Genomic DNA, 19,524 nt, shown 5'->3' on the forward strand with positions numbered 1-19,524 from the left:
ATTTGTACCTTGGGCTCATTTTTATTTCACTTGAATCAAACCCAGGTTAAATTTTACTATGTAACTACAAAGAAGAAATCTTAAATACAGTATTCCCTGTGTGTTTATGCTATTTTCCATTTAAGTGGTGATCTTCACAAATTTCGCATTATAAAATTTCAACTCTAGCACTTGAATTAGTAAATGATAAGCAAGGTGGCTTCCAATCCTTACTAGTCTTGGGGACAAAGATTACTCAGAGTTCATCTTGAAATGCATCTACATTTAGAAATTTGCTGCTGGAGCAAAACTTTCATGCACTTTCAGCCTCCCAAGTGTGTGTGCCACCATGCTTGGATTGGCTCATGGTTTTGGGGGATTCAGTCCATGGTTAGCTGGCTCCAAGGCAGACACATGGCTGAAAGGTGGGGCAGAGCAAAGATGCTTAGTTCATGGAAATTGGGAAGCAGAGGAGGGGAACAGTACAGAGAGGCAGGGAACAGGGACCACGCATAGATCCCAAAGTCATGCCTTCCCGACCCACCCAGACATACCCAGAAGTGTGATCCACCAATCCCCTGGCAGATCCCAAAGCCAATCAAGTTGACCCTCCACCCTAACTGCCACAAGTTGTGTGTACCTGTAGTCCCAGCTACTCAAGAGATTGAGGCAGGACTGCTTGAGACCAGGAGTTCAAGGCCAGTCTGGGCAACATGGTGAGACCCCCATCTCCAAAACAAACAATAGAAAAAAGCCTAGAGGCTGGGAATGTAGCTTAGTGGTTGAGTGCCTGCTTAGCATGCCCAAGGCCTTGTGTTCAATCCCCAAAATGTCAAAGTAAAAAAAAAAAATTACTATTCAGTTTCCCTAGAATCACAGATGTCCACACAGGGCCACAGGAGTAAATGCCAGTGTGTTAGTTAGGAGGTAGAAAGGAGCAGAGAGAAAATACAGGCCACTGTCTGTACTGGGTTTCCTTTGGAAAGGCGAGGGAGATGTCGGCAAGCAGTTTAGGACCAGCTAGTTGGAGTAATTATGCTATGTGCTGAGGAATGGGTGCTGTCCCTTGTTGTCTGGAACCTGGCACTGGGATGAATTAGTGCAGGAGAGTAAGTGGCTCGAGGTGTAAGAGTCAGATAAAGTGGCTGGAGGTATGAAGTTGGATTTGTTGATTTGTATGTAAAATGCAGGCTCACCACGAATTGGATACTGCTGTGTCTAGGAATTAGCCAGCTCCAGAGAGGCAGTCTTCCCAGCCAGCCAGCCCCTGTAAAGATGTTGAAAATCATTAAGTATATAAAATATAAACTGTCAATACAAGTCTTAGTGCTAGTCTTCAAAGACCCCAACATAATTAGGTGTAGACTATCCCTTCTGATTTTGTTTCCATTACCAGTTCCTAAGTAGCAAAGAATCTGCAGGCTTTATAATGCCTATTTATTATGCCCATTTCCCCTGCATTCCATTGAGCAAGTGATTTTTTTTAAAAGAACATTTAAATTAAAATACATGAAGTTTCTATTTACTGTTAGACAGTTTTCCAAATGTAAACTAATGTATCCATTGCCTGCCCCAACACTGGGGACTGAACCCAGGGCCTTCACACTGAACTGGGTCCTCCGCCCCACCTGCTTTATTTTATATTTTGGGACAGGTCTTGGTAAGTCACTAAATTGCCCAGTGTGGGCTGGAACTTGGCATCCTCCTGCCTCAGCTTCCCACAGCGTCGGAACTACAGGTATGCACTGCTGTGCCTGGCTTGATGTATGCTTTTCACGTCTTCCCTGCTTCTGCACATTGCATTTGTATTCTAAACTAGCAACATTTTCACACAGCTCTTGTGGGTCAGAACTGCTTACTCTTGAACGCATGTTGGATTATCTGGTCTCCTAAAACAGCTGCTGTTATGGCTGCACTTCTAGAAGAGGGAGAGGGAGACTCAGGTAATGGCTCTGGGGTCAGCACTGGCTGGGATCTGGCCCGATGAAGGCTTTGCACTCCCAGATGTGGCTACGTGAACATTAAGCCAAATGAAGCCGCCTCTAACACTATTTAAAAGCACTTTAACTTGCTATTTTACTTTGATGGTAGAACTCTAAAACTAAGCATAAAAAGCTAAACATTGTGTTTTTCTATACTTTTATCTTCTCGAAGATTCTTATGCTAATTCAGGCAATCCCTCTCCAGTGAGGGGCGACACTGTCTTTGATATTTGATATTGGGCTGGAGATTTAGCTCAGTGGTTCTCGTAAGCACAAGGTCCCGAGTTCAATTCCCAGTACCAAAAAAAAAAAAAAGTCATCTCTCTAGATATTTGATGCTGTCTCTCCAGTAAATAACACCATGCTTTTTCCTTTTTGTTCCAAATTTATTTGAAATAAATATTCAGTCCTTTAGCCTTGATTTTATTGTAAAGAATTTTAAGAACCAAATTCAAGCCAGAGGGTGGCACACGCCTGTAATCCCAACACTTGGCAGGCTGAGGCAGGAGGACTGGTGCGAGTTTGAGGCCAGCCTGGGCTACACAGCAAGACCCTGTCTCAACACCCCCACTCTTCTGCAAGAACCAAATTTACAGAACTAGAGTGCAAGTGTGAATTATCTTCTGTAATTAAAACCCTTCTTCATTTTGTTTTTTTGAGACAAGGTCTTGCCATACAATTAAGGCGGGTCCTCAAACTCAACATGGTCCTCCTGCCTCAAGCTCTCAAGGCCTGGATTATAGGTGTGAACTATCATGCCTGGTTCTGTAATTAAAAGTTTTGGAATAGTTAATGTTTTCATGTAGTTCAGGCTAAAAGGTTGATTTAAGGTATATTTAGGTACACATGCAGTTACATTTCCTTTACCTTAGTCTTTGTATTGCTGTAACAGAATGGGCTGGGTAGATTATACAAAAAAGGGGTTATTTAGCTGTTTGAGAGGACGGCATGGGCATCTGCATATCTCTGCTCACCTCACAATGTGGAGATGGCACCATGGGAGGAATAGAGAACAACTCACTCTTGTGAGACCTAACCCGGTCCTCAGACCAGTATTAATCCCTTCCAAGGGCAGGGCCTCCAGGAACCACTGGTATGAATAAAGAGGAGACAGACTTGCAGCAAGGACAGGTTTATTTGAGATAAAAGACTTGAGAGGGGCCGCTGGCTCCAAAGGGCCAGCACAGCAGCTCTTAAGAGTAAGGAGTTTATAAGGGGTGGCAGGGAATGAGGAAGCTGGGAACTATTCTGGGACCAGGTCACCCATCTCAGTGCTCACTGGGCTGTTTCGTGTTTGTGCAGGGTTCATTATTCTGGAGCTGAAGGCTTCTGGTCTGGAATGGAAGGGTCAGAACCATGGAGAGATGTCCTTCAGACTTTTTCTTTCACCACCCAGTTTCTGCTGGACTCCATGTAAAAAGCTCTACCTCCTCAACACAAGGCTGGGGACCGCACTCACAGCACGCAAAGCTTTCTGGGACAAACCTTAGCATACCTGTCTTTCAGCCACCATTTTCTTTCCCCATTAACACTTACGTTCCTAATTTTTTATTGTCACAACCAGAACATGCATACATACAGTAATACTGTATATATTTTCTCCTTTTTTTGTACAACTACTTAGAGATATTTAAATAAAAACAGAACAACTTTTTTGGTAAATAAAATTTAATACAACCATAGTCAAGTAATAATGGTTAAAGACATTAGTTAACTTACATAAATTTAAACTATGCAAGAAGTTTAAACAAAACATGTATTAACGTGCTACAGTTGAATTGAGAATGATGAAACACAAACTTTTATTTTTTCACTGTGAAGACTTTGGAACCTCTTATGGAAAGCAAATGACACTTGGTTGCCACGGGACGTACTAGTTGTAAAGCAGATTATACTTTTGTTCAACTCTAAAGCTGGGCTGTCTTAGCTCCAGAATCTCTCAATAGAAGTTTAAATAAACTGCAGGGAGGGGCATTGGGAAAGAGAACAATAAATGCCTTTTCGAGAAAGTTAAAGAAAAAGCCTGTACAGGAAAAAAGAAAACACCATGTAAGAATAGAATAAAAGTTAAGTAGAAAAGCTTTTTCAGCGCTACATGTAACTATTACAAATGGCTTTTACAAGGGCTTAGTCAATTTAAGATCAATGTTACCTGAATAATTTTAAAAAGCACCTGGGTATCAAAAAGTAAAAATAAAAAATATAATAAAAGTCCAAGCACACAACAGCCTCTCTTAACATTATTCCACCAAGTCACCACAGTTGGTGCTCATTAAAACACTTAAGAAGGGGAAGTTTATTGTCTTTACAGGAAATAAATATGAAACTTACCTATGATTAGATAAGTTAGATTTATTTAGATTGAGAACCTGAAATAGCACTGGTAATTTAAGGCTGATGCAGTTACTTTGAAAAGACTAAAACAAAAAACTTTTCTTTGGGATAATGTATGTTACGACTTTTTTTTTAAAAAAGATCATCATCCTTAGTATTATGTAAATTTACTATCTAAGGCAATCACACAAATGTAAAACATTCATAAATGTCTAAAGTGTGTGGAAAATGTCTCTGCAATTAACAGTTCACCCTCCTGGCTCAAGTGGTTTCCGGTGCCTAGCATTTGATGTGACAATAGGTGTAGCTAGCTGCTCAAATCTACTGCCTTATGGGCCAACTGAACTGACCCATTCTGGTTACTTGGTATGGTGAATTTATTTACCTAAGAAGAATAGAGTGAGGTGAAGTAAACCTGGCTTTCAACATAATGCACAACAAATTTTAGTAAGGCCAAAATTATATGGAGGTTAACTATTGTCTTGAGTTTCCTAAAATAAAGGCAGTCCATAGGAAGCCTTAGCTGACAGCGTCTTATCACTTTGCACCATATAAATGGCAAGCTCTCCTTTTTGAAAATAGTCTGGAGATGTCTTTCCCACATATAAACCTCAAGACACACAAGGCACACACAAATAACTCAGCCCCTCTACTGTCATGTATAGGTTCTCACAGTATTTGTTAAATCTACTGCCATATCCAGGTAACAGGAAAAAGAAACACACACCTGGTTTGCATATTGACAAAAGTAGTGTAACTCAACCTTTGTCTTCCTGAGTTTGAAAAAGGGTTGTCAGAGATAGACAATTCATATTCACTAAGAGAAAATGTATCAGCTCACAAAAACATTTTCATCTTCCTAGGTATAAAAGAATGTTCAACTACTGCCGTGTGCAAAGCCCCTTTACCAAATTTAATTTCAGAATCATCAACTGAAGGTTATGGGACTTTAAACACCCCAAATAGCCAAACGTGACAGGTTAATACCCTCCCTGAGTATTTACATCATAACCTGGTTTAAATGGAGTAAATACCTATGTTTCAGCCATCTAGGAAAAAATGGTTACTGAAGGGCCAACAGGTTACCATACCCGTGCAGTACAGTCAGCGGCAGTATCACAGAAGAGGAGGAAGTTAGAGGACTTTGCACTCCCTCACATACTGGAGAACAGCAAAGGGTTAAAGGTCACGAAACACACGCGCATCAATTGTACTTTCTGTTGCTCTGTAAAGCATACTCTGGATTTCCTTTCCGACTGAGGCATCACAGCTAGTTCAGCAAACTCATCTTTACTGCCGATTTCTTTTCTGACCTTCTAAAACTGGTGTGCTATGCAGATTCTGATAGTATAGAAGTCATCGTTACTGACACTCATCTTGTACTGTTTTTGGCTAAGCCAGGGTCTCACTATGTAGTTCAAGCAGGCCTCGAAATCGTGGCGATCCTCATGCCTCAGCCTCCCAAGTGCTGGGATTACTGGTGTGTGCCACCATGCCCAGCTCATTCTGTACTTTCAAATATAAAAAGTACTATAGAAATAGTTGAAAATTCTAGAATTGAATTTAATATGATCAACAAATTTTTCCTTTTTCTGATCACAAACTGCAAAGATTCCTGATGTTTGTGTATGTGTGTACACAACCATACTGTCTGCACATACACATACATATATACATGTACTAACCCAGAAGCTCATAGGAACTTCAGCTATCAAAAGAAAACCTGTCAACTATGGGATGACAGAATGAATATAACCTGACAACAACTTGCTTGGCATATCCTTTTTCATATAACCTAAGGTTCTATCTTATTTTATCAAGGATAAGGGAATTAATTATTACAAATTAGGAAAGGCTCTTTTTTTTTTTGACACAGCGTCTTACTATGTAGCCCAGGCTGGCCTTGAACAGGGGGCAATCCTCCTGCCTCGGCCTCTGGAGTACTAGAACTTTAGGTGTGCACCACCACACCCAGCAGTAAAAATCTTTAACTGAAGTGAAAGTATCAGTTGGGTAACTTCAAAAATAATTTTCTAGAATTCAAGATGAGCCCTTGGTGGCCTTCAACACAAATTACAACTATTCAATTTAGATAGAGAAAAAAATTAAACAATATTGGTATGAGGTTTATGTTTAAACAAATTCTGGCTTTTCAAGTTTCACTTCAAATGTACAATAAACACATGGATGTGAAAAAGAACTATAACAAAATACAAGTTAATATTTGTATAATAAACAAAAATACTAGGATACAAAGTTATCTTGAGAAAGCCTTTTTATGTGAAGTCTATATATGGATAGACATAACCTTACAATACACATGAAAATAACACCTATCATTTGTATAATCCTAAGCATTTACAAGTTTTTTCATACATTATCTCATTTACTGTAAAGAATTTCTGAACTAAATAGGTTCCATTATTTACAAAAGTATAATGCAGATGTTTACTATTCAAGTATCCTAAATTGTACAAATTGGCTTTCAACTAAAATGAGACACCTGTTTTCTGAATTTCTTTGATAGTTTTCACAAAGTTTCATTTTAAAATTATGACTTAAAAAAATAAAAATTCCTCAAAGATGTAGTTTTTAAGAGTTTTTTTTTCAGAATTTAGATTCTAGCTAAGCATTAAAATTTCTCTGCCTGAAATTTCCAAGACGAGGAAGAAAAGTTTACCAATGTTAGGTTTTTGATTACTACTTTGGTTTTAACAGAAAGCTGGCAACACTAAAATCAGGTCTCCGCATCACCCCCACCACGGCACAGAATATACAATTATGTGAAAGACAACAGTGACTGGGGAGTGAAGACAGCAGGCTGCGTGGTGCCGGCCTAAGATGCTGTAGATTGTATCTGTCCAACCAGGACTCATGGTAATTATTTATGCTGTAGTTCCATGTCCATTTATTTGCCTTAGAAAAAATTCTATATTCCTTTTGGAAAACTGGTAAGCTTTATAAACTGGAGTTGAGAAATATAAATGAAAGCAGTTTGTCTTATGGAAACTTGAAAATGCTGATCAGTATTTTACACAATGGGTACCAAGTGAAAGATGTATCTTAGAAGACTGGAACGACTATTCCTTCTTTCCAGTTAAATATAAAAGAAATGGACCCACTGAGATATGTGGTCCCTGGTTTGGCCTACGAAAGGCACCCTAACAACAGAGATTCTCAGAACTTTCAGGTGTTCACAAGACAGTGGATAACAGGGACGAGGTCACCCAAAGCGCTGCAATAATGAGGCCAAACCCTGCTGGGCTGGGAGAGACTCATCGCTGTTTTTCACAAGACCATACTGCAAAATGGATTCAACTCCCTTGTCAGGTTCAAGGAACAAAACTTCCTTAGAGGACTTATTTTGATGTACAGCTACTTGGAAAGTCACTGTAGGTCACAAGTTTTTTTCTTCAATATTTATTTTTTCTTAGGAATTCATCTGTATTTTTAATCCCTCTTTTATGGGCATTTACATTTTTATTTCCTACTTTCCCCACAAAAACGTGTTTTGTGTAAGACAGCAAGTATAAGAATGAAGTCACTGGCCAGGGATTTAGCTCAGTGGTTCCGGCGCCTGCCTCGCAGTGCCAGGTTCCTGAGTTTGATCCCCGGTACCAAAAAAAAAAAAAAAAAAGTCACAATAATTCAATATTTTATGACACTCAAATTGTCATTTTACCTTTTTATCAATTACAGAAAAAAATTTTAATAAAATAAGCTAATTTGGAAATTGTATGTCAGTGACAAAGATTTTGAAAACTGACTTTTTCCTCTCAGAATGCAATATAAATGTTCTTAGCATTAGGTGAGTCAACCTAAACTAAGCTTCAGCCATGCAATTTTCTCTACATATGATAAAATAAATCTTGTAGCTAAAAATATATAAATGAAGAGCCCATTCACAGATTCCTAAAAGTACAGACATTATTTCCTACTCCACACAGGCTTCTTACAAATATTTACAAAGGTACACTCCCAAAGGCCAAGCAACAACTGCTATTATCCTTAACAACAAACAACTTTTTTCAATGATAGGAAAGGCTTTATTACAGTTTACAAGATTGACATTTCTGGGAGAAAGGCACCAGGATCATTATTTTTACTGTTTTTGCATAGGGCACGAAGGAGGTAAGTTCCCACTCTGGAGTTTCGAAACCTGTCATCTTCTCCGCACGGCTCCTTGGGTGAGGTAGCCTGGCTTCAGAGCTTAAAGCCCTTTTCGTTGTATCTGTGAATAGTCACACAGCCGTGATAGGACACGGGCCTGGGCATCGCGGCCACACCTGTGATGATACTTGTCGCAGGATCGTAACAGAGAATAGTGTCTGTGGCCTCTCCATTTTCCCGTCTTCCACCCAGGATATATATTTTACCATTGCACACTGACATACCACAGTTTTCCTGTTTAACCAAATACATAAAAAAATTAACGGCCGAAGATAAAGTAACACACTGAAGAGTAAAATAAGACATGCTTTAACATAGGCAAATGTGCTCACTTTGGCTGTACATACGCTAACACAGGCAAGCAGGGGAGGGCCGCGAGACACAAGCTAAGATCCCTTTAGCCCAACTCCTGTCTTGTGTGCGAGTGCCGAATAATTCTGCATGAATTGAGTGAGCATTACAATAAATTGTTAGTAACACAGGCCAAGATGAAGGAGGCAGGTGGGAGCGATAAGACTCAGGAAGGTTTTAACTCAGTGGCGATTAAACAAAAATCTCTTGGTACAGCCAGACTTGCTTCTCCTATTGCAGAAGGTTCTTTATTATAGGAAGTACCTAATGCACGATCAGAGGATGGGACCATTATTCACTTTAGGGGATTACCGACAAGTTGAATGAAAGTTATAATCAAATGAACGAAACACTTATTACATAGAGGTCTTGGCTGGGACACAGAAATGCCCCCAAATAACATTTTACAGTTAACTTCCCACATAATGGGATTCTTTGCTAAATTTTACTCTTGTGTCTCAGTAATATAAATTATTACGTAAAGCAATTTTTTTTGTTGTCATAGTGGAGATTGAACCTAGGGCCTTGTACATGGTAGGCAAGCATGTTACTACTGAGCTACAGACCCAGCCACAAAATAAATATTCTTGCAAAGATGAAAGTGGCTCTTCAAAGAAAGAAACTGCATTGAAAAGTGTCTCACTACAGTATTAAACTGGGTGTGTTGATACACACCTGTAATCCCAGTACTTAGGAGGCTGAGGCAAGTGGATCACTGGGAGTTTGAATTCAGCCTGAGCTACAGTGAATTCAAGGCCAGCCTGAACTACATAGTGAGACCTTGTCTTAAAAAAACCCAAAAAACAATAAAACAAACAAACAAACAAGTCCCTGTCTTACTATTACATGATTCTGGTTAGGCTGCAAGTCAAATATTCTCTTATTTATATTTCTCTTTACTTCAAAATGCCACTGCATTTTTCTTTTATTAGTACTGAGGGTTGAAACCTAGGGCCTTACACATGCTAGGCAAGTGCTCTACTACTGAGCTCTTTATTTTGAGATAGGCCTCACTAAATTGGTAGGATTACAGGTGTGCACTGCCATGGCCAGCTTACTGCCTGTTAATATCCTGGTTTCACACAATCAACAGTGAAACAGGTCTACCAATGAGTTCAGTAAACATTTTTACTTGGCCAGATATGCTATATATAAATTTTTCTCTACTAGAAATTAAATCTTGGTGGACTTATATTATTATTTTTTTTTTTTTTCTGCTACCAGGGATCAAACTCAGGACCTTGTGCTTGCGAGGCAGGTGCAGTGCCACTGAGCTAAATCCCCGGCCCTGGACTTATATAATAGGATACTATCTTCAGGTCTGAAAGAATTAATTTGCTTCAAGATGTGTCTATTAGAGATTATATTTACCCAAAATGATTTAGCTCATTCTCATTAGTGAATAGCATTTTCATCCAGAATACCACACCTATGAGCTGGCTCCAATTATGGGTCAAACTACAATATTTATCATCTAAAGAACAATGAGTTCTTTCTATGAATTCTAAAAAGTTCTGAATGTAATAAAAACAACAACAAAGATATCCTTAATTTCCAGGTACAAGCTATTTCCCACTAGTAAGCCTTACAGTTATTTTGAAGATACTCTAACTGAAAGAATATATAATTATAAAATCTAGTTATTAATATTTCAGATAATAATGTTCAGAATTAAACGAAGCAAGCAACCTTGAAAACAATTCTTCATATCAGGAAATTACTTCTACTAGATAAAACAATTTATTTCAGTCTATGTAAAATACTTTATGAGTATTTGTAGTGTATGAAAAACATAGTCTTCACTCAGAAGTTAAGGGCAGCTAGTGGGAAAAACAATTGATCAAAGTACGAAGTTTTAATGTTTGTTTTTTTTGACAGGGTCTCTCCATGTAGTTCAGGCTGGCCTTGAATTCACTATGCAGCTGGGCTGGCCTGGAAGGATTATAGGTGTGGCTTTTAATATTATTATTATTACTTTTAATGGTGCCAAAAGTTTGAGAAGTGTAGGCTAAATGGGTGTGGGAGAAACTAGCTCTGCAGAGTGAATCTGGGTCAAACAAAAAGAAAAAGAGGGTAAAAGCAAAGTAAAGGTCACGCTGCGTCTCAGAGACACGGTCTGGGATACTGTGGGAACTCACAAGAGCTTTTAATGCGATTTTTGAAAACAAATAAAACATGATCCTAATATTACAAAAATAAAATCATTATTTTTGTATCCGTAAAAGTCAAGAAGTGGGCAAGTAGAATGAACAGATACTTCTCAGAGGAAGAAAGGTAACTGGCCAACAAATATAGAAAAAAATGTTCAACATCCCTGGCCATTACAGAAAGGCAAATTAAGACAACACCGAGATTCCATCTTATCCCAGAAGGAATGGCAATCATCAAGATAAAAAGAAGAATGCTGGCATGGCTGTGGTGAAAAAGGAACCCTCCTACTTGTTGGTGGGAATGTAAACTACAATAACCATTATGGAAATCAGTACTGAAATTCTTCAAAGAACTAAAATTAGAAATTCCATATGACCCAGCTATCCCCATTCTAGGTCTTCCCCAAAGAGTTTAAGACATCATACTGCAGTAGTACATGGATACCAGTGTTTATAGCAGCATAGTTCATAATAGCTAAATCCTGAAAGCAGTCTGCATACCCATCAACAGACAACTGGATAAGGAAAATGCGGTATCTGTACGCAATGGACTATTACTCAGCTATAAAGAGGGACAAATTTAAGACATCTGTAGGAAAATGGATGTACCTGGAAAATATAATGTTGAGTGAAATAAATCAGACATACAAGGTTAAATACTGTATAGTATCTCTCACTTGAATACAGTAAAGTACAGATGAAGAGCGCAATAAAGGATGGCTAGAAGGAGACAAGGGGATGGATCTCTTGCAAATGGAAAGGGGTCCAAGGGAATATGGGTGAGGGGAGAGGGGAGAGGAAGAAGGGGAAATAAGCAGAATAAAGATATGCCAGGTACAGGAACCTAATAACCTCAATGAGTGTAAACACTGTATGTCATAAACATGAGATAAGTTTAATAATATCAACAAGAACAAAAATGGGGAAAGGAGATTTAGAGGAGATTAGAATTATCTTGATACTAGGTCCCTCATTTACCTCACTTCCTTATTACTTAGTATTTACTGAGCAATGTAAGACACATTGAGAGGAGTTAGAATAAACAGTGACCTCAAGAAAGGTGAATTCCAGTATGGGAAATAAGTATTTATACCCATAAAGGAATGTATGATTGCAATAATAGAAATATGAGTGCTGTAACTGCAAAAGGAAAAAGAGATCAGTTCTAGCCAAGGTAACCTCAGTGTTTCGGAACTATGAAGTGGTTCTTGAAAGATGAGTAGCATTTCAAGCAGAGAAAGAAAAAAGGCATTAGAGGCTAAAAGTACAGCATGAACCAAGCCAAGAACATATATGACCTATTCAGAGAATACACAAAACACATATTTAATGTAAACGGGGCAAAATCATAGAAAGTGAAGCTGAAAGGGAACAAAGTTCAGAAAACAGAAGGTCTAACGTTTAGCTAAATGGATGCACTTTGAGACCATACTTTTTTTGTTGTTGTTTTTTAAAAATTCTTTTATTGGTACATTTTAGGTATACAACATGTTTACGTTTATCATTGGGTGCTTGGACCTGTACATGATGAATCTTGGTTCTTATTTTTTTCCCCATTACCTGTGCGCCCTTCACCCCCTCCAACCTTCCCTATTTATATAGATTTTGTTTTAATTTTTTTTCTTTTCTCATAGTTTTTCCTTTCCCTTCTTTCCTTTCCCCTTCCTCTCTCACCACCCCTATACCTTTGGACCTTTTCCTATTTCAAATTATCAATTATTCATTTTAAGTTAGATAAATCGGACACATATGTTTAAATACCGCACTGTTTCTCTGGTGTGAGAAACCGAAAGTGGAAATAAGGACCAAAATGTGTAACAGACATTGGGAAATGGGAAGAAAATGTTCAAATGGGAAGGGGAACAAGGGAGGGGGGAAGGGGAAAGGAAGGAAGGGATGAGAAAAAAAAGAGAATAGAAGGGAAAATATGGAAACAAAGCTTCTGTAAATAAGGAGGGGAAAAAGGGTTGAAGGGGGTGAGGGCAGGAAAAAGCAGCAAGATGTACCAGGTACAGATACAAATTCCCTGAGATGAATGTTATCATTATGTGTATCTAAAATGCACCAATAGATGTTTTACAAAAAAAAAATAGAAGGTCTGGAATGAAGGGCTAATACTTTTGGATTTTGTTTAGTAGGTTTCCAATCGAGAGAGACACAATTTGATCTGGTGGAAAAAAGAATAGGTGGCAAAATGGTTTAGAAAAGTGAGGCATTAGAGAGAGGAAAACTAATTTGAATATTATTGTTTCTGTTTAAGTAAGAACATGCACAAAAGTAGGAATAATAGGAATGGAAAAAATATCACAAACTGAGGATATTGAGCTAAATAAGCTAGAATTCATTTCAAGGGAAAATGAGGAAAATCTAATAAATTAAGTTTCTAGGTTGTCTGGAGACAGAAAAAAGATGTGGAAGAAGATGAGCTCTATTTTAAGTCTGAAGTCTTCCAAAATCCACGGAAAACACCAAACAGGCATCTGGAAATTGGAATTTGGGTCAGAGGAGAGAGACTTGATGGAGACAAAGACTTGAAGTCCTGGGGCTGGGGATTTAGCTCAGTGGTGCTGCACCTGCCTTGCAAGCACAAGATCCTGAGTTCAATCCCCAATACCAGAAGAAAAAAAATGACAAAAAAAAAAAAAAAGACTTGAAGTCCCCAGTACTGAGTAGTAGATGAAATCATTCAGGGATAGGGTATAAACTAGGAAGAGATCAGGGGAAAGAGGCTCAAACAACACTCATATTTAAGGATCGAGTAGGAAAAAATATGAAAGAGACTGAAGAGATTACTAAGTAGTGCCCTGTGAGAATGAATACTTTATCTTTAAAGTGGTCTGAGTAGAGCCAGATATCCAGCATCAGAAACAGCATGGAGGAAGGAAGACCACAGAGCCAAGAACCAAAAGACTGAAGAAAAGGGCTTTTGGGAATGGCAGGGGTGAGGGAAGTGGGGCTCTGGAGGGAATATTCGAATGGAAGAGACCTCAGCACAACCATGTCCTTTGTGACAAACACAAATGACCTAGCCTCCAACCAGAGAAACAACCAGTTTGGGAACACTTCTCTTCTGAAATAGCAAAGAGCAAGACGGTAAAGACTGGACTCTGAAACAGGTTAAGGGAAAAAATAGCAGCAGCCAGATGCAATGATGCTTCACCTTGGGATGGTAAAAAGAAAGCTAATTCAATAGAACAAGTCCTTAGAAGGAGTTCAAAACAGGAATATCGATGTTTTATGTGAAACTCTTAAAAATTATGAGTAATCCAATATCCAAAATATTTAAGAAGTGAAATCAATAATGACCACGAACTTAGTCCCTCTTATGGTTTCTTTTTTCGATTGTTTTATCCAATTACCTGTCGGCTGAATGTATTCTGTACATGCATCCAGTAGTCTTCAACTGGATCATAACAGTATATTGCTTTGGTCAGTCCACCAGCAACATAGATCAGATTGTTTAAGGACACAGCTGTTATACACCTTTTGGCAATTGGGATAGCTGCACGAAGGAGCCAAGAATTGGTTTCTGGATCGTAAGACTGAACCTAGTAATATACAGAAACATTTAATTAAAATTTCTAAACAAACACATAAATTTATTTAATAAAAAACCTACACAGAAACATGATTAAACATCAAATCCCATTAGCAAAGACAATTAATCTGATAGTGAAATGTGTGAATTATGAAAAGTCTTAAAAGAAATGCAAATTTACTACCAAGCAGAAGAGAGTAACAAAAATACTGTTTCCAGGATGGATGACTACCAGGTTTGCTTTAGGTTGGCTTTATTATTTCCACTAAAATTAACAGTCTACTTTTTTATTTTTCATTAATTTGTTTTTCTGAGGCAAGGACTCCCTTTGTAGTTCAGGCTGATCCTGGACTCACTATGTAGCCCGGGCTGGCCCTGAACTCACAGCGATCCTCCTGCCTCAGCCTCCCAAGTGGTGGGATTACAGTTATGCAACACCATGGCTGGCCTGTGTGCTTTGATCACAGATTCTAAGTTAATGAACTCTAAGTAATATCTGACCGCACTATATTAAAATTTAACTTAGGAAAATAACTGACTGACAAAATTCACTTAACATTGCCAAACCAATTAGGTACTTTTTCTCAGAATAAACATGGTGTGTCCTGAGATATCAGGATGGGCACATTTTTTTTTGTCCCAGGAGATCAATGAACTGCAGCCACTCTGAGCCATAATTTATTTACTCTACAGGGGCTTCCTTTCTTCTAAAAATACTTTGAAAGTATACAGAAAATGGCTCATTTGAAAACAGTATAGTTAATTATTGTGCCTTATCCTCATTTTCCAACTGTGTTGGACGTGAATAATTTTAGATTATGTAGTTGACAGCAGTAAAATTTAGATACTGAGATTAGCTTCATTTCAAAAAGGTTTAATCCCATTTGTTGCAGCAAATTATTAAATACAGTAGAGTCTTAGCAACTCAAAAGTCAATTGTGGGCCGGGGATTTACTCAGTGGCACTGCACCTGCCTTGTAAGTGCAAGGTCCTGAGTTTGATCCCCGGTACAAAAAAAAAAAAAAAAGTCAATGCTTTTCCTCAAATGAATAAGATACCAGTCAATTTCAAAAGATGCCTTCATACTAAGTGACCTAACTACACACTCCACAAACCTTCTCTTTCTCTGTTGGTACACATGCTTGGCAATTTCTTTAAGAGAACATGGCCTACCTTATCAGAACAAGTATTATCATCAGGTCCTCCACCAATCACAAATAATTTCCCCACACAGCTGGTCACAGCAGGGGAACTCACTGCTTCCTTAAGGGGAGCAACTTCAGTCCATCGATTTGAGAAGAAGTCATAACACTCTACACTGCTGAGTCTGTTTTGGCCATCGTAGCCTCCAACAACATATACCTGTATGTAAAGCACACGAAACTTATCTTTATTATCAAAGGTCTAAATTTTGAACAAGTTGGTTAGAGAACTTACGGGTTCCTACTCTTTAAAAAGTCTTTGATTGTATGTAGTGTGTACACGTACCAAGTCCCTTCAGGGAACATGATCATTGTGTACTACAAAGATACAAAAAAAAGACCCCAGTAACTATAATTGCAACATAGTTAGCTCAGGGTTTCTGGGCCTTTTAAAAAAATCAGCCCCCTACTACTACCAACATGGGCCTTTTTGTTCCTAATAGGCCCTGTTCAATAAACTTTCAATACCACAAATATGTTGTATACTTGTTTACCTTGCTGTCTGTGAATCAGTGCTTTACACATGAAGAGAGTAATTTTTTCACCCCTCCAAGAGCATATCTTCATCACTCTGTTGGGGATAATACTGCTCACATTGAGAACTACATGATGTAGCTCAAATGGTCACACTCATGATTGATGAAGTATTTTATTTTTATGAAAGAATAAAGCTTTCAAACTAAAATATTAGGCAAGGATTATTAGACCATGAGATCACGGAAGGCAGGGGCTGTCTTTCAGCTCCTATGGTACCTAGAAGAGTAATGAACTCTATAGTTTACACTTCAGAGAGCTTTCATGTACATTTTCTTTTTATAAATTAGAGGAAGGTAGGGTAATTGATATCTTTATATGATAGGTGAGTCAATGAATAAGCTCTTTATTAAGTGGCTTATATGTAGAAACCATTATGCATAATAGGATATAAAAGAAACTTTTAATTTTAATTTTTTGGGGGGCAGTACCAGGGATTGAACTCAGGACCTTGAGCTTGCAAGGCAGGCGCCATGCCACCAAGCTAAATTCCTGGCCCAAAAAACTTTTAATTTAACAAAGCTCTCCAGCTTAGTACCCATGTTTCTTCTAATGACCAGCCTTCTACAGCATCTCTCGTATCTCAGCCCTTTTGTTTCCCACTGCTACTACCCTACCTCAGGGTCCACATCATTTATCTTACATAACCTTTTAGCCTCTAGTTGTGTGCTCTGTATTTTTTTTTTCACCCTTGTGCTCTTTAAACCACAGACAAATTTTCCTAAAATTCTTTTATCAATTCCTTTACAAATTTTTTTTGGTTTTTTTCTTTTTTGGTAGTACTAGGGATTCATGCATGCTAAGCAAATACTTTACACTGAGCTACATCCATAGCCCACATTTAAAAATTTTCAGTTTCTAAATTTCTAAGGCTGGGCTCAAACTCACAATCATCCTGATTCAGCCACCTGAGTAGCTGGGATTACAAACTTGCGCCACCACGCCCAGCTAGCCAATGGCATGTTTATCATGCAAATGTCACATGCTGTTGTTAATTAAAATGATCTGTTGGTGGTTCTGTGTCCCCAGCACCAAGCAGCTAAGAGAGGTAACTTACAAAAGGTCAAACTGCTATTAAGGGTAAGGCACCTGCGGTACCAGGTAGTAATAAGGGCACAGGGTTGGTTGGAAGTTAGGACAGTTGGTTGATATCTAGCTCCGCCACACAGTGTAACAGCAGAGATTAAGTATTTTTTTTCTTAAATTTAAAATGTAGACAATAATAGTTCCTGTTACACAGCAGAATTTCAGAAACTCCTACACATGTAAATGAAAATATATCCTGTGAGCATCAAGATAAAAATCTTCTAGATTAAGAAATCCAGGGCCGTGGATTTAGCTTAATGGTTTTACCACCTCCTGTGCAAGCACAAGGACCCGAGTTCGATCCCCGGTACCAAAAAAAAAAAAAAAAAAAAAAGAAATCCTGAGCCTTTCACCACTGTTTTATCACTTTGTGTAGCCTGGGGCAAGGCTTTTAGGGTGCAGTTTCTTTATAAACTGACAAAGTTGTATTAAATATTCTCTACAATTCCTTCCTCCTGTAAGAGTCTACATTCTAAACCATCTTAGGTTTCTTTACAGAAAGTATTTATAAATTTAAATAATTTTATAGATTTACATTCAAAGTATATCATAATTTCGTAACTTTTGGTTTTCATTGAGTACTTGTTGTGTAACAGGAATGATTCCTTTTATTTCTTGATTTACTGCTTCCAAGCTTTGGCTACCTTCAATATATAATGTTTGTGAATAAATTTGAGTGCACCAATATATAATGGTTTTTGAGGCATAACCATTGTCATTTGCCTTTATATACCCAGGTTAAAAAGTTACAAGTTACATATTTTTACTCCTGTTTTTTTTTTTATCTACTTATTTATTTTTGGTACCAGGGATCGAACTTGGGTCCTTGCCCTTGAACAAGTTATATATTTTTAGTTGGACCTCATCTCCTATTATTTTAGTCCTTCTTTTCCAGTAATACTTTGTCATTCTTTTTTTTTCTGGTAATGAGGATTGAACTCGGGACCTTGCGTTTGTGAGGCAGGCGGCAAAACCACTGAGCTAAATCCCTGGCCCTATTTGGTCATTCTTGAGGGATAGTTACCAAACTATAACACAGTTTTAGAAAAGATTCTATTCACATTCTATTTCCAGCACCTCTATCTAAAGGTCCTCATGATTTCATTGCCCTTGTCAACAGCTGCAGATTACTAGATCAAGGTCCCTAAGAAACAACAGCTTTGAAACTTTTTAGAAGCTCTTAGTATTCCATGGTATAGAGTTTCAGGAAACCTCTGTAGGGATTTAGGGTGAGGAAGACTGACAAGAGCTAAGTGGGAAGGATCCTAGGCCACAACCTCTGTTTCAACTAGAAAAGTTCTGGTTTCCATCAGTAGCTCTGAAATATGTCACAGAAGCGACCAAGACATAACAATCTTTTCAGAAAGGGGCGCAAGGGAACCAATCAAACATACATATTTTCAGTCAAGTATGTTGCTTTCACTCAAATTGTTCAGTAAATTGTGGTGTCTCTTGAAGCTGAAAGAGATGGTGGCAGGGAGAGGCCAATGACAGCTACTCCTTGGCCAACTGCTGTGTCTTTGTCTAATATAATGGATTTTTATGAGATTTAACTTTTTTCTTCTTGGTACCAGGGATCAAACTTGGGTCCTTGCACTTGCAGGGCAGGCAGTGGAACCACTGACCTAAATCCGCAGGCCTATGAGATTTAACTTTTAAAAGAGGGTTCCAATGCTATTAAAAAGTCTGGCAACCACTAGTCCTAGATGATTCTCAGGTTAATAAGGACAGTAAATGGTTCAGAACCCAAATTATATGGATTTTAATATTAATTTGCTGCAATCAATAGTATATTTTCTTCATTATACTGGTGAGTTTATCTTAATACTGATTTTAAATTTGTTTTGTTCCTATTTGTGAAATTAAAAAAAGATAAAATAACACCACTTTATTTTTTTTTACCACTTTAAATAAATATATCTCTGCCTGACTGCCAAAGGCAGAAAAATGAAGGGGCTGGGGATTTAGCTCAGTGGTTTCGCCGCCTGCTGCGCAAGCGCAAGGACCCGAGTTCAATCCCCAGTACTAAAAAAAAAGGCTTGGATTAGACATTGGCCTGCTTTTTATTTGATGCAACTCTTCTTTTCCAATTCTTCTAAGGCATCTGGACTCTAATGGTGCATGAGAAAAGAAATGTGCTGCACTGCCACGAATTCCAAATTGGGAGAACAAAATATCCATTCAAAAGTACAGTGTCA

At 38.2% G+C, this 19,524-nt stretch overlaps 1 protein-coding gene across 5 annotated transcripts in view; it reads right to left on the reverse strand.

Annotated features, from left to right (window-relative positions):
* Positions 1–6,552: 6,552 nt before the first annotated feature.
* Positions 6,553–19,524, reverse strand: part of Klhl24 (kelch like family member 24) — a 37,633-nt gene continuing 24,661 nt past the window's right edge. For all 5 annotated transcript variants that reach the window (XM_004834918.4, XM_004834917.4, XM_004834920.4 and 2 more), the window contains 3 exons: positions 15,678–15,866; positions 14,326–14,514; positions 6,553–8,699 (listed from right to left, as the gene is read on the reverse strand). In XM_004834918.4, the coding sequence (XP_004834975.1) occupies positions 8,499–8,699; positions 14,326–14,514; positions 15,678–15,866 (579 nt within the window). In that variant the 3' untranslated portion in view covers positions 6,553–8,498. The remainder of the gene's footprint in view (positions 8,700–14,325; positions 14,515–15,677; positions 15,867–19,524) is intronic.

The sequence above is a fragment of the Heterocephalus glaber genome, unplaced genomic scaffold (genome assembly GCF_053883595.1).
Source record: "Heterocephalus glaber isolate CG9 unplaced genomic scaffold, H.glaber_assembly_v1.0 deba00001504, whole genome shotgun sequence".
In the NCBI taxonomy this organism is placed as follows: domain Eukaryota; kingdom Metazoa; phylum Chordata; class Mammalia; order Rodentia; family Bathyergidae; genus Heterocephalus; species Heterocephalus glaber.